The sequence below is a fragment of the Grus americana genome, chromosome 3, assembly GCF_028858705.1.
Source record: "Grus americana isolate bGruAme1 chromosome 3, bGruAme1.mat, whole genome shotgun sequence".
Lineage (NCBI taxonomy): Eukaryota > Metazoa > Chordata > Aves > Gruiformes > Gruidae > Grus > Grus americana.
The window spans coordinates 107,483,650-107,498,411 of record NC_072854.1 but is presented as its reverse complement, the minus strand read 5'-3'; the positions used below and the strand labels follow the sequence as shown (position 1 = coordinate 107,498,411).

The following is a 14,762-nucleotide window of genomic DNA, read 5'->3' as shown; positions in this document are numbered from 1 at the left end:
ATAACAGTCTTTCTCTCTCCCAGCTGCAGTAGGTCCCTTTTGCATTTCCACGGCTTCTCCGAAGCTTGCTTTTCCCATCGGCAAAGAGACCAGAGCACCCAGAAGTACCAAACTGGCGTCCCCCGTGGGCTGCGTGCACCGGACACGCACGCCCACAGATCCAAGAAAAACGCTCGGCTCGACAGCTCTGCTCAAAGCCCGTATTCAGCTACCCGGGGATCTGCCAGCCTGGGACAGCAACGCTCCACCCGCACGCACGCGCGCTGGTAAGACGCTGCTATTTGCAAGGCCGCCTCTGCCAGCGCTGCCCTTCCAGCGTCCGTGCTCGCCCAGCTCGTGCCCGCTAAACCACAGCGGTTCGGCAGACCATGCCCTGCACGCTCTGCCCTGGGTCTCTACGTCCTTCCACCGACCCCTCAGCTTTGGGAGGGAAAGAAAAACCCTAGTCCCGGTACCATAAAATGCTCCCCAGAGCTGCCTCCCTCAGGCACCCCCATTTATAGCCCTTACCCTGCAGCCGAGTCCCCCTGCCCGCTGGGACGCACGGATCACGCTGCAGAGCCGGGGTCAAGAGACGTCTCGGCAGAGCAAGAGGAAGCAAACCCAGCCAAGACAGGCCCTGGGCCGTGAGCACATCAAAATAAATCAGGGTGATGTTCTCTTATCGTGGAAAGGAAGAGCGAGGAGGAGAAAACAGCCTAGCTCTTTGAGTAAATAATCCACCTCTGTACGTATCTAAAGTGGCAAAAGGATAAATAGAAAAAAAAAAAAACCCTTCCCTGGTAGTTGACATCTTTCTCAGGCATGAAGACACTTCACAACACACGTGCTGTGTCTACGATGCCTCGGCACCCAGACACAGAGCTGACTTCAGAGACCTCCCTGCTCAAAAGCAGGACTTTCTTTTGTCAAACCCACCCCTAAGGGTCACCGACGAGCCAGAGCTAAGCCCTCCTAAAAACCCAGCTGCAGGGGCTCGGGCCCTTCCCTGTCACCTCCCGAGGGGATCCGGCACCCCATGCCACGCCAGCCAGTGAGGGATGCTGCAGCCCAGAGTGATCCCGCTGGCAGCGTGCAGGGTGCTCCGCAGGGGCTCTGCCAGGGGAAGCGGATTACAAGAGAGACCGTGACACTCCTGAGCCCAGCTCACCCCAGGAGCGCCACCACCTCCGACACCCCTTTGGAGCAGGGCAGCAGGACTTTTTCAGCTCCTTCTATCCTTCCAGAGCAGAATGAAAAGTATTTTTCCTCTTCTAGTGCTTAACACCTCTTGTCAACAAGACACACGTATAGAAATTTATTTACCATCTTACCAGCAAAGAAGTGTAATCCTTGCATCCTCTCCATCCTTCCCTGATGTTTTTTTAAAAGCACCGAGCTAGGAAAGGTGCCTGGACATCCCAACGCTAACCGTTTCGCAAAGCCAACAGGTCTTGTTCAATCAATATTTACGCCCCCATCAGTCACAGCTGCAACACAGAGCTCTACCAGAATGTAACGGGGGCAAAATTCATTCGTTGCAATTACTAGTGAAAAATTAACAAAGTTTTCATTGACCACCTATTGTTTCACAGGTATCTCAGAGAGCACATTGACATGTAGTCAGTAGATTAATTAAACGAGACATACAGGGCAGGCTGTTTGTGGCTGGCTTAGCAGCCGAGGTGACTTTTAGCTGACTTTGGCAGGACTTCTCACCTGGCTCCTGCTCCACGAGGACACAGGTGTTCGCATAAGGAGGCGGCCATGCTGAGCAAACCTCTTTCCCAAGCTCACCAGAAGGAAGGTGAGAGCCCGAGAAAGGCACCCGTTGATGCACCAGACCTGCCCCGTCTGGTCCCACAGATGGGGACAGCTTGGGTATGGTTTCCTGGTTTATATTTCCACATCCATCGCTAAATACCCTGGCAGCAGACAGCAACTGGATTCCACCCATCTCCTCCTTCCTGCACCATCGAAGCTTTGGACATCCTAGAAAGTCTGGGTTTGCTCCTAGAGATTTCAGGGTGGGATTTCACCAGCAAAGCATTACAGACATTTCATCTTCTCTCCCATCCCGGACCCACCTGTGCCCCCAGCCGAGCCCCCAGCCAGCCCAAGCGTCCCTGCCTTTTTGTTCCTGACAGCTTTGGCACTTCAATCCCTTAATTGTCAAGATCTGAATTTCTGCAGGATACACAGTTATTTTAATCTGTTAAGTGGCTCTGCTGCTATAAAACTGACAGGAATTTAATATCTGGAAACTGTCAGCTGAGCTGCAGGTGCTGAGGCTTTCTAGATGGGATGATGCAGAAGGAAGCGCAGGCTGGTGCAAGGCACACAGACGCAAAGCTGGCAAGCATCCCTTCACGTCAAGGTCCAATCCTGCAGGGTGCTGAGCACCCCGGAGCACTTTGAGCAGGCAGCGAGGGTGCTGAGCCTCTCATCACCTCCCAGGAGCCAACCCCCAGCCGCACGTGAACACACTCAGAAAGGAGCTGTTGCATTGCAAACGCCAGTACAAGGCAAGTATATGGGTCACTTCTTTTAATAAAAGGAACTTTTCCTCCCTTTCTCCTGCAATCCAGCCCACAATGGACCCGCTTTCCCTCCAGAGGCCGTCAGTTATGCTTCAGCCATTCATCAGAGGGAGCAAGCTGGCACGCAGGAGGGAATGAAGAGAAATAAAACCCCCAAACCGAACAACCAAGTCTTTCGGCCCCTCCTGCATGCACTGCTGGCCCCGAGCACCGGAGCCCAGACCCCCCCCCGAGCCCCTCGCTGCAGCAGGGCTCTGCTGTGCAGCCAGCTCCCCACTGTGCTCTGCTAGGGCTTCGCCAGGTGGAGGGGATGAGACCACGAAGGGGTTGTCTCCTACCCCTCTCCTGCTCCCTCCTCAGCATCCCCCGGGGCCGTGTGGCTGCAGCCTGGCACAGGCACAAGCCAGCACGCTCACGAAACATCCCTGCAGAGCCAGCTACACGTACTCCTCACAAATCAATCTGGGAATTTGCTTGTAATTAATCCCGCGTATCAGTTCCTCTCATTATTTCTTAATGTAATTAAGTTATTAATTTATATGTTGTTCCCCCCTCCTTTCCAAAGCAAAGCAAAGGGCCGGATCAGAGGGAGGCAGGAGCGATGCCGGGCAGCAGCGCGGGGCCGTGAGCCCAGATTACCAGAGCACATGCCAAGCCCCGATGCCGCCTCCCTCTGCGACTTCAGGTGGGTCACCGGCAGCCTGATTTTCCAAGGGGGTTGAGCGATTCCAATCCCTCTGGAGTCAGCGAGAGCCAGAAGGATACAAAGTTCAATTAACCTCTCCGGGTCCCAGTTTATCCAGCCGGAAAACTGCCGGGGCAGGGAGACAGGCTGGAACTAATTAATGCTTGCAAAGTATTTCGAAACCCTCTGCCAAAAGGCACAGAGGGCAGGAGGCCTCGATGAATCCCAGCTGATCCGTAACCCCGAGCAGCCCCACGTCCTTACACCCTCATCCATCAGACTCGGCTTTCCTGCGGGCTGAGCCCCCGGCCGCTAACCGGGGCCACGCGGGCAACGCACCCTGGCAGAGGCAGGCACGCCGCCACGGCTCCCTTCTCAGCCAATTTACAGGACTTCATAAAGGGCAGGGCAAGGGCGAGTTTTGCTCACCGCACTAACAGGGCTTCATCTGCCCTTTGGAAAAGAAAAAACACCCAAGCGACAGCAGTAATAGCACCAGAGGGACCAGGGAGTTTGTCCCAGGAACAGCTTCGCGGTCCTAAATGGAGTTATATTGTCCTACACCCTACCAGCCCTGCAAGGTTACTACACCCCACAGCCGGGAGGGAGTCCCACACCCTAAAAATCCAGCCTCAGCCTGCTCCAGCTGCCCCGGCACGTACCGCCCGCAGCTGCAAGCGGCGGGGAGGAGGAGGAGGGAAAGGAGGCAACATGGACGGAGGGGAGGAAGGGCTAGCAAAAGGGGGGCCCTCTGAGCCTGCCCGCCACCAAGCAGCAGTGAGGGATCCACGGAGATGGGATTAGCGGGGGAAACCGAAAAAAAATAAAAAATAAAAAGGGGAGGTAAAGCCAAGTTAATTACAACAGACGGCTGCACCTACCCCTTTGGGCACGAGCAGCTCGGGAAAGCTCAGCTACCGCTGTCAGACCTGCCCCAAACGCCGGGCAGCGTGTTTCAGGAACAGGCAGGACTTGAAGACCGCGGCAGACCCCTCGCACCAAGGAACTGTTCCTTGGAGAGACATTGCTGACCCCAACATAGGGTTCTCTGGTTATAGGAAAAACATCACAAACTTTCCTCTGGGAAGCCGAGCGGTGGACTTGGCACAAGATTTGGGATAAAGGGCGAGGGGGGGCTCACACCAAAATCCCAGTGCTGGATGGCAAGCCCTCTGTGCAGCCGAGGGCGGTAGGTCCGAGAGCAGCAGCTCTGCTGCTGGCCCTGGGCAAGCCATCCACGTGCTGCGGCCGGCCGGCGAGCTCGGGCACCGCAGCCTTCCAGCATCGGATGTGTGCCGTGAGCCCTGCCGGGAGACAGGCGAGGGCAGGAGGCGACATTACCAGCTGGAGCCTAACTAGAAGGGTCTGAAGGTTAAACCCACATGAGACATGATATATGGTGCGCATATGGCCGCAGAAATAAAGCTCCACTGAGAGAGAAGGCAGAAGGGGAGGGGAGGAGGGGGGAGTGAAAAAAAAAAAACCCCAACCAAAACCACATCAGAAAACGCTGCCGGGAAAGTTGACGTGGATTTGCTCTATTTCTCCACCATAGCTGTGCTACAAAGTTTGCACTGCTGTTAGCAACCTACCACCTCCACTTATTTCTAAAGGAATTTGAGAGGACAACTCTAACTGCTCAAGTTTTCAGCAGCAGCAGCTGGTCCCGCTGGCCAGGCTCCTCTCCGGATCGCAGCATCCCTGCCTCTGGTACCCAAGTCAGCTCTGCAGCCATTCAGAGGGGTTAACTGAAGTGACATCACCTCCCCGTGCTCACAACCATCTTATAATTCATACCGCTCAAAAGCGGTTTCCAAAGCCAAAAAATGTAATGCATTAAATAAAAAAAAGAATCTGCACTCTATGGATCTCAAGGGGATGCAACTATTTTGATGGAAAATTCAGAGGAAATGAAGGAGAGGCAATTTTAGCAGTCAAATTGCTGGAGTTATGGCAACTCGGCAGTTACAGCTTCGAAACTCGGGGCCTGATCCTGCGTGGCTGGAGAAGTTTGCTTCGCCAGTCGTGGGAGCCCAGCCGTGCCCCTAACGGCAGCAGCAACCCGCACCTCGGGGCAGGGGGAGCCTTGCACAGGAGCAGAGTCAAAACGGGCTGGAAAACGAAGCAGCAATTCAGCTGCAGCTGGTGCTAAGCGAGAAGCAAGGTTCATTTCAAGGAGAATATAAGAGCTCACGTCAAACAGGGGAGGTCTTACTTTGCAATTTTTAAGAACACAGTTCTGATAGAAACCTATTGACACCAAAGCATAGTTACAGTTAAGAAAGTGCTTGTCTTCTATTTTCAGTGACTTATTACTGACCCTCGCTTAAATAAATAAATATACGTATATTTAATTATTTATGTTGGGGCCTGAAATTGCATAGATTCATTCCCCTCTGCTAGGATTGAAAGATTTCTGAAAGCCTGAAAAAACCTCCTCAATCATTTTTATTTAAAAAACATGGAAAACCAATAATTCCTCAGGATGAAAAATCAAAGTGAGCTTTATGAGTTCTGACTTTTTTCTTTTTCCCAATCAAGCCGTTAATTCAGTTTCAGAGGTGACACACGTACGAGACTCTGTGAAGACCTGGCCAACACGTCTAGCCGCTGTAAGTCATGGGCCAAATGCTCAGTTGGGTGTCACTGGTGCAGAAACAGGGCTGAGGGCTCGCACCCTTCTTCTGCCACAATAATCCTTAATCACAGCAGATTTTCAGGACCTGGGCTCTAACCCCGATTAATTTATTCACGATTTATGGCAGTATAAGTAAAAGCAGCATGTAATCCGTATCCTTTGGACAGTTAACCCTCAGCTAAGCTCAGCCATTAGAGAGGACAGGACACGGGACCTTGTTCAAACGAAGCTGCTTGCAGCTCCCCTGCTTTTTGCAGCGTTTGAGCAGTGAAACTCCTCTGTTCCGCTCCCTGCCTCGAGTGGGATGCTCCTCGCATCTCTCCCATGCTGTCACTCCGGTGCACTCCAGGGACTTAAACATGACACGGAGACATGCGATTGCAAATTCTTCCATCCTGGCTGAGACTTACACGGCAACGCTCCTACCCGCTCCCTGCCTTCCCAGAAAACCAGCAACGCAAAGCCCCAGCGGTTGAAGCCGGCTGATGTACCTGCAGCTCTGCCAGCCGCTCTGCCCCGACCACGGACCCCCTAAACGCTCTCCACCTGCTCCCCTCTCGTTTCGGCCAGGGGACAGGACCGAACCCTTCTTGTTTAGGAGTGGGCTGCGTGACCCACGGGGGAAAGGAATCACACGGCCACCCCACCCGGCCCAGACCGCACGTCTCCCACGCGTGACAAGACACACACGCTTTGTTTTCTTGGGGCGCGCCGGTCTCCCCGCTCCCTGGGACCCCAAGGCCCGAAGCGAGGGATGCTCGAAGTTGGCAGCGGGGCAGAGGGCTGGTACCGCCGGCGCCCCTGCCACCCCCGGCGGCACCCGCGGCGCGGGGAGCCCCGACGGCTGCAGCCCCCGGTGAACCGGGGCGGGGGGACGGCTGGGATTTTCGCTGGGGGGGGTGGGGGGGGCATTGCGACCGGGGGGGGGTTAATTCACCAGACGGGGGGGGTAAGGAAAGGACTCGAACCACGCGCACACACACACCCCCAGAGGCACATAGCCGGTGCAAAACTTTAAGGGTAACCACCCGATGGGGTGAGGGTCCCGAAAATCGCCGGGAACTTCTTCCCCGGGCGGCGACCCCGGCCCCGCCGCCCCTTCCTTACCTCCGGCGTGCGTCCCTCGGCTCCCGCCGCCTCCAACTTCCTCCTCGCCCCGAAGAAGAAGAGGAGCAGGGCGGCGAGCCAGAGCACCCCCAGCAGAGACAGCGCCAGCCGCCGCGTCGGCCGCCTCATCCTCGGGAGGGGTGGGAAAAGTCCGCGGGGGGGGCAGCGGGAACGAAGGGCCGGGAGGGGGGCGCCTCCGGGGCGGCTGGAAGAAGGGTCTCACCCACCCGCCCGCCTCGGAGCCGACGATGCGAGTCCCGGGCAGTGCATGCTCTGCAGGGGAGGGGGGGAGGAGGAGGAGGAGGAGGAAGAGGAGGAGGAGGAGGCGCCGGCGCCGGGAGGAGGGGGGCTGGAGCCGGTGCCGCTCGCCGGGGGAAGGTGCTGCGCGCAGACAGCCGGGCTGGCACCCCGGCCCCGGCGGGGGAAGCTGCGGAGCCGCGCCGCTGCCCTGCCCGCTCCGCCGGGGACCGCACCGCGCTGGGGGGGGGGGGGGGGATGCGGGCACCCGGGGACGGGGACACCGAGCACAGCGGTTGGGAGGGTGTGTAACCGGGGACGCCCATCTCTCTCCCCTCCCACGCACCGTGCGTGGGTCCGGGCCACTTCCTAGCGCCCCCGAGCCGAGCGAAAGGTTTCGCGGGGCCGGGCAGCGCCGCCGCGAAGTTGGCCCGTCCCGGTCTCCATCGCGGTCCTCGTCCGGCGCCGGGGCTAGGGGAGGCCACCGTTCAACAACACACAGAGGAGGCTCAGACATGACGGGAAGATTAATTTATCCAATTGAAACAGCAGGGGGAATTCAGGTAGGTGGAATTTAATTACTGGATTTGGAAGAGAAGATGTGAGTCTCCGGAGCTGTCAAGAGCACTTAAAAAATAAAATCATAATCATCAACGCAGAGCAGGGCCGCTGTCGGTATGCCGGCAGCAGCTCGGTGCCAGGCCATGGTCCTGCAGGAACGGCCCTCGGCTGTATCCCTGTCCCGTGGGGTGTTCCCTGCTGGCTCCACGCACAGCCCTGGCACAGCCAGCCCATCCACGCAGGGCAGCCAAAGTGGGAATTACAGACATTGCTAAGCGGAAAAAAACCAACCAACCCAGAGTAGGACTCCTCACTCAGCTGTCCCTGCTCACCTGCCCGACTCGCTGCTCTTCCAATTCTGCCACTGACAAGTGTTGCAGGAGCTGAGCAATCCCTTGCAGAAGACATTAGAGAATAAATTAAGCATTGGAGCAGATGTGAGTCATTCATGTTAGTACAAAAACTATAGAACAAACCCCATAAAAAAAGGAATCCATGCGTAAAGTAACATATGGAATGAATTGGAGATAAGATGTCAAATGCTGGAAAGTCCGATGCACATGTTGTAAACAACCTCTCCTATGCATTTCCCACACACTCCTCCTGGTTTTATTATTTCCTGCAGTTGTTTTCTGTCACTTGCTAATTTATCATTTGTGATCTTCATCCTCTGTCCTCCTCTGATTTATTTCCAGGGCTCAGTAAGCCCTTCTCCCCTAACATATAATCCATGCCTCTCAGGCCCAACATTCACAGAAAGATGCCCAGATAAAAATTTCATTAGCATCCACAAAAAGGGGCATTTCTCTTTCTTTGTTTTAAGGCCATCTGACTTTGAAACGCCTTTACCAGAACGATGAAATCCAGGTCCAGCAGGCAGGCTTAGGCTGAACTTTGTTTTACAACAACAGCAGTGACTCAGCCAAGCAGGAGCAGAACTAACCAGGTGGGAAGAGAGTGGAAAGCCCTCACGCCGTGGTGAGCTGCCAGCCCAACACTGCATGGGAAGCCTGTGCCAGTCTGAAAATGCCACCTCTTCCCATGGCGTGCACCATTCATCACGCCAATTAACCTGCGTTGGACCCATGCTTGGGGTAGCTGGACCACCACGCTCCAGCTCTGCCACCATGAGACATCTCTGCCCAACCAAGAAGGGGACCTTCAGGTGGTGTTCTCATCCCCAAATTGGTATTTTATGCTTTCTTCTGAAAGCTAAGGTGAGGCACCTGAGCAATTTTCAGCAGCTGAGGCACATCAATGGTGGCTTTTCACATCGTTGTCTTCTTACCTTCTGCTGGTTGCTGCCTCTCACATACCTCCCTCTAACCCCTTTGAAGCAGGAATGGCTTTCTGACCAAAAAGATCATCTTGCCACAAGTAGAAGGTAGCTGCTGATGTTTTCCTGGCCGGGATGAAGTAACCTCAGCTGCTCTAACACAGCATCCCCCTGACATGTTTGCAGAGGGTGCTGAGCTTTTCCTACCAGACCTCTCTCCATGCTAGGAGAGCTTTTCCAGATAAAGGCACCTTGGTGTTATCATTCAAAGCTGGATTAAAAACCTCATCTTTCTTGTAGGTCAGACTTTCAGCCAAAGTTACTACAAAATATAGGGGAGAAATATAGAAAATATCAGGGAAATACATTACAAATTAGATTACAGGTAAGGTAATAAATAGGACATACCTGACAAAAATGCAATCAGATAATGCTATCTTATTACCTTGAGAAACAACTCCCTCTGCTGAGGGAAAGCTTTATTGGCAGGGCTTGGTGCCGTGATTAATAACCCGCTGTGCCGGGCAGAGGTAACGAGCAAAGGCCCGACTCTTCCCCGCTGGCACCGCCGTTACATCAGCGAGGAGGGTGACGCCAGCAGTGCTACGGTGACACTGTACCAGTCCCTGCCTGCTGGAGCCCTGTGGCTGCTCTGTGCGAGTGTCCCGTGATGAGACCGGAGATTCGAGGAGCTCTAGCAATGAGTAAGATCTCCAAGAAAGTATATTCCTCCTGACCATGTGTGCTGGGACAGGTAATATATCGAGCAGATGATGGTAACAGCTATTTAAACAAGAATAAGGCAAAAGTACAAATCTGTAGGTTCAGAGTTATTTGAAGTCATAGACTTTTTGTACAAAAATCCTACTGCAATTCCATTAAAACTGTGGCAATAAAAAAAATCTTCTGTTGTATTATTGATACCCGTATCTTCCCCATTTTTCTAATTTTTCATCTGCTAATCTCAGATGCTTTACAAATGAGGTCCATAACATACTACCTGTTTCCAAGAGAGTAAAGTTCAAGCCCAGCAGTACAGCCAGAGACAGAAAAACAGCCCAGGAAATGGGGTTTTAGCATTTGCTGGTATCGGCGTTGCAAAGTTGATGAAAGCTATTGTTTCACGAGAGCAAAAATAGGACATAATTTCTGAGTGGAAGGGGGACTCCTCACAATCACAGCCTCAGGTGATGGCCCTTTGGGGTCCTGCCTTTAAGGAAAGGGTGGTAGGGGAAAGTAGCCCTCCTTGCTATTTCAAAGGCATCTGTAAAGCACATTTCGAGGGAATTTCATCTCACCAGGTCCACAAACTAGCTGGGCACTGCTTCAGTGCAGTTTTTACCAGGAATATTCCTGAGTTTGAGTTTGGTTCACATCTGAGATCCCATCCACAGAGAAAAAACACATTTCATTTCCAAAAGGATCACAAATAGTTTGCAGTTTGTTCTAGGAAAGTTGGAAGGGGCCTAAATTGGTTCACTCATTGATGTAAATCAATCCAAGGATCCAGAAGGCTTGAGAGTGTTCTACTACCTGGTCCAGGTCCTTAAAAGTGTCTAGTGTTCAGTCTTATTGGACTACATTTCAAGATTAAGCCAATTTAAATCAAACAAACTGAAGTTTGTATTGCAATGTCTGGGGCAGGGGGATGCTCTTTCAATTCCTATTTCTGGCCTGAAGCTTTGATATACGTTTCCTCAAGAAGCGATCAGAGGAGACACTCAAAAATCAACCCCCAACTTGGGATGCTGAGGAGTCTCAGCTGAACAGCACAGGTTATTGGAAGATGGGGCAACCCCACCAAGCTCTGGCTGAAAAGAGGCTTCTAGGACACGGAGCCCCACTGCCAGGGGAGGACCTGGTACAGTCTGTGGTTTGGGACAGCGCAGCTTCCCCAAGAAGAGGTGCTGCTTGTGGTAGCACATACATCAGAAAGAATATGTTTGTTTGCAAAAATAAGAGACCCGTTTGAAAGGGTCAGCATGGTAATACGTGGTTATACAAGGAGATGGATTTCATTCAGTGGTCAACGGTACCCTTGTGGTCCCTGCTCCAGGCTTGGGGAAAGAAGCTAATACAGAAGTTTCTCTCCCACCGCTGGAAGATGGTGTGCTACGTTTACTGAATTTAACCACACTGAGGACAGGGCCAGGAGAGGAGGGAGAGCACATCAAGCTGCCCCCAGATAGCTGTTTGGCAAATGCGGAGCATTGGCATGTTTCACGAGAAGCCCAGCTGTCCCTCGTCACCCAGCAGCCGAGGTGCCAGCCTGGGTGCAGGGCCTCCAGGAGAGCAAGCCAACACATGCCCCTGGCCCAGGCACCACCCCAACAGCCCCAACCTGCTCCCAGGGGATGACTCAGAAACCATTTGCTACTTGTCTAGTGGTGGAGCTGTGCTTCAAATGCAAACAGTCATGCTGGTGACTCCTCCAGGGTTATATTTAAAACAGGAACAAAAAAAATCCCTTTTTGGATCTGCAGCTGTTCAAAAAGCCTACAGGTCACTTGGCCTGTTCCTAATCCAGTCAACGTGGGCAGAAGAAGGGGAGAAGCCATCAAGTCACAGAATCATAGAATCACAGAATGGCAGGGGTTGGCAGGGACCTCTGGAGATCATCTAGTCCAACCCCCCTGCTAAAGCAGCATCACCTACAGCAGGTTGCACAGGATGGCGTCCAGGTGGGTTTTGAGGATCTCCAGAGAAGGAGACTCCACAACCTCTCTGGGCAGCCTGTTCCAGGGCTTGGTCACCCTCACAGTGAAGAAGTTTTTCCTCATGTTCAGATGGAAATTCCTGTGTTCCAGTTTGTGCCCGTTGCTCCTTGTCCTGTCGCTGGGCACCACTGAAAAGAGTCTGGCCCCTTCCTCTAGACATCCACCCTTTAGGTATTTATAGGAATTGATGAGATCCCCTCTCAGTCTTCTCCAGGCTAAACACACCCAGGTCTCTCAGGCTTTCCTTTGCGCAGGAGCAAGGAGAGATTGCTGTTTTGCTATGGGGGTCCACCAGCTCTGCAGCACTTGTCACCACCATGCCTTGGCCCCACGGTGCGTTGCTGCAAGGGTGCAAGCGTGTACTAAGCTGATGGTTCCTAGCCACAGCTACCATCACATGCAACCCTCAGGGCTGTGAATGGCAGCAAGGACTCTCTGCCACCTCGGGCAGTACCCCACCATCTCAGAAAGCAGCTTCCGTGAAGGCTGTCGAAGATACCATGAGCATTATCCCACATTTTTATGGCAGGTAAGCTCTGCCTTTGCTTTTGTGCTGTAACGGGAGCCAAACAAGACCGGTGCTTATGCTGAACAATGTTCTCCCTGAATGCCCTCAGAGAGGACCACAAATATTAAAGATGGCTCTGGCCTAATACCAGAAGAATTGTAAGTTAAAGTTCTTTTAAAAGAAGTAAAAGCTTTATAGTTGGCTGTCTCCTTTCCTTCACTGAGATAACGGAACTGTAGCTTGTCCTACATCTGCAGCCTAAACTGGAGGGTCAAACATGAAGCTGTGAAGCACTCACCTTCTCCACTTGGGCAATGATGTTGCTCTGCACCTCTTCACCTACCGCTGCAATCAGAAAGGGAAATGGAGGAGTTCCTGTGAGCTTTTTGCCATTATTGGAGTTGCAAGCAGATCTTTTTCAGTGACTGTAAAGGATTTTTTTTCTTTTTAATTAAACTGCAAATGTTCTTCTCTAGCAAACTTTCCACGATGGCATCTCCAGTTAATTAAAGGTTTAAGCTGTCAGGAAATGCTATGCATAAAAAAAATAAAATAAAGAGGAGAGCTTCTTTAATAGCATTTGTTAATTGAAGTTCTCATCAAGTCAGCTGCAGGAACACAAGCTGTTCCCTGAGTAGATGGGCACTAGCACACATCCGGACATTTCCCTGCAGTTCCTACAAGTCAGGCTGCGAGGTCATGTGGCACCAATGGATGAGGCGCTGATCTCTCTCACCAAAAGAACAAAGGCTTCTCCACGGTAAGATTGGAAGAGGGTGAGGGAAATTTTTGCCTCCCACAAGGTACTATATCTTGCATCTTTAGCAACTGCAATCAAATGGCCACCCACTTGCACTTGTGTTTAATTCACATTCTCCCCAGTCTTTGTCTCCATTTGCTGGAGCACAGGTTTTTCTGGATTAGCTGCAGCCTTTTTACTAGCTCCCAGCATTTCCAGGTGTCCAATGGTGCCGGTACAAGCAGGTGTGGGAACAAGAGGCAGAGCCAGAGATTTGAAGGGAGACACACTGATTTCAGCGTGTGGCTAAGGGAATATATTAGGGAGCACGAGAACAGATCCCTTGGGCAGTGCTCTTCCACTGTGACGGCTTTCAGTACTGTTCACTGGCTGCTTTTGACCAACCCTGCTTTTGTGTAGCTTATTGCCACAATAGAATTAAGTCTTCTGGATCCTGTCTGTCTCCAGATGTCTCTGGTAGTTGATAGTGTCTCCTGATGCTCCCCAACACAGGCATTTTCTAGGAGAAACCCATGGATAAGCAATGGCTGCTGATCCCACAGCCTGTTTCTGCAGTGTTTTGGCCAGGGGGAAGCTGTCTATCTCCAGGTCACTGCGGCAGCAACCAGCGGCAGCCACTGCAAACGGCCACAAAAGAGCATTTGAGACACAAGGCAGCAGATAGCTTTATGGGCCAAGTTGCAGCAAAGGATCAATAAGCAGACATAGCACCGGGCAGATGAATCTTTACCAGCAGCATCCGAGCCTGTAAGGTCCTGGGCACCCTGCAGTCCTCAGCACGGCTCTGGCAGGCACCCCTGCTCCTGGGGGACCCCAGTGCTGCTGTAACTCTACAGTTACAGAAGCAGAGCTGCTCAGCTGCCTCCCAAGGAGATGTGTCCCATGTGCACGCGTGCGTGTGCACACACGCCCCCATCTAGCTCTAAGAAAGCGGAGAACCCTGCCAGAATTCAGACCAAACCCTTTTGTTACTTTGAATATGCTAAATCAGTCCTTTTAGCCAGCTGCAGGACTATGTCCTTTAGACGCATTGGAGCTCATAATTGCGGTTTGGACAGGTGACACTCAACAGAATAAAGAACAAGTCAGGTGATGGGTGAGAGAACGCATTAGCCAAAATAAAGCTTTGTCCTTAAAGCACCTTTAATGCCTCTGTCCTTTTGTGTGCAGGTGTTAAGCAGACTTCAGAGCCAAATCTCTACTTCTGTGATATGTAAGTGTGGCGCGATGCCAGCTGGGATTTAGGCATCTATTAACACAGCTGGCAATATGTAATACTGCATCAGGCATCTTATGGGAAGGAGCGTTTTCACAGCTGGATGAAAAGTTTTACCCTCGTCTTCCTCCTAGAAAATTTTTCATAGAAAAAATTCTTGACTGTTCATCCCTCCCCTCTCCTGAGGGATCCAAAAACTGAAGAGAGTGAGCCACACACCACCTAACTTCTTAAGATTTCAATCCCATTATTTAGGTGAAGTGTCTAGGAATAGACATTTCTTCCATATACAATCCAGTGCTTTAAGTATAAAGACGGAGTGATTTATATTTGATCAGGCAATCTCCTGCTTTCAACCCTGCATCTCCTTGAAAAAAAGTTAAAAGCACGCAGTTACTCTGTGCAAAAAGAGTGCATAACGTCAAGGTCTACGCTTGCTCCACGTCGATCTTTTCATGAGATCCACTGTGATCTCCTACAAGGGAACAATATTCTACCCTGAACGTGCTCAGGTGGATTAACATCTCATTTCCCATCA

At 52.2% G+C, this 14,762-nt stretch overlaps 1 protein-coding gene across 1 annotated transcript in view; it reads right to left on the bottom strand.

Annotated features, from left to right (window-relative positions):
• Positions 1-7,208, bottom strand: part of GALNT14 (polypeptide N-acetylgalactosaminyltransferase 14) — a 97,736-nt gene extending 90,528 nt beyond the window's left edge. Inside the window, exon 1 of the mRNA XM_054822313.1 lies at positions 6,950-7,208. Coding sequence (XP_054678288.1) covers positions 6,950-7,078 — 129 coding nt within the window. The 5' untranslated portion in view covers positions 7,079-7,208. The remainder of the gene's footprint in view (positions 1-6,949) is intronic.
• Positions 7,209-14,762: the final 7,554 nt, after the last annotated feature.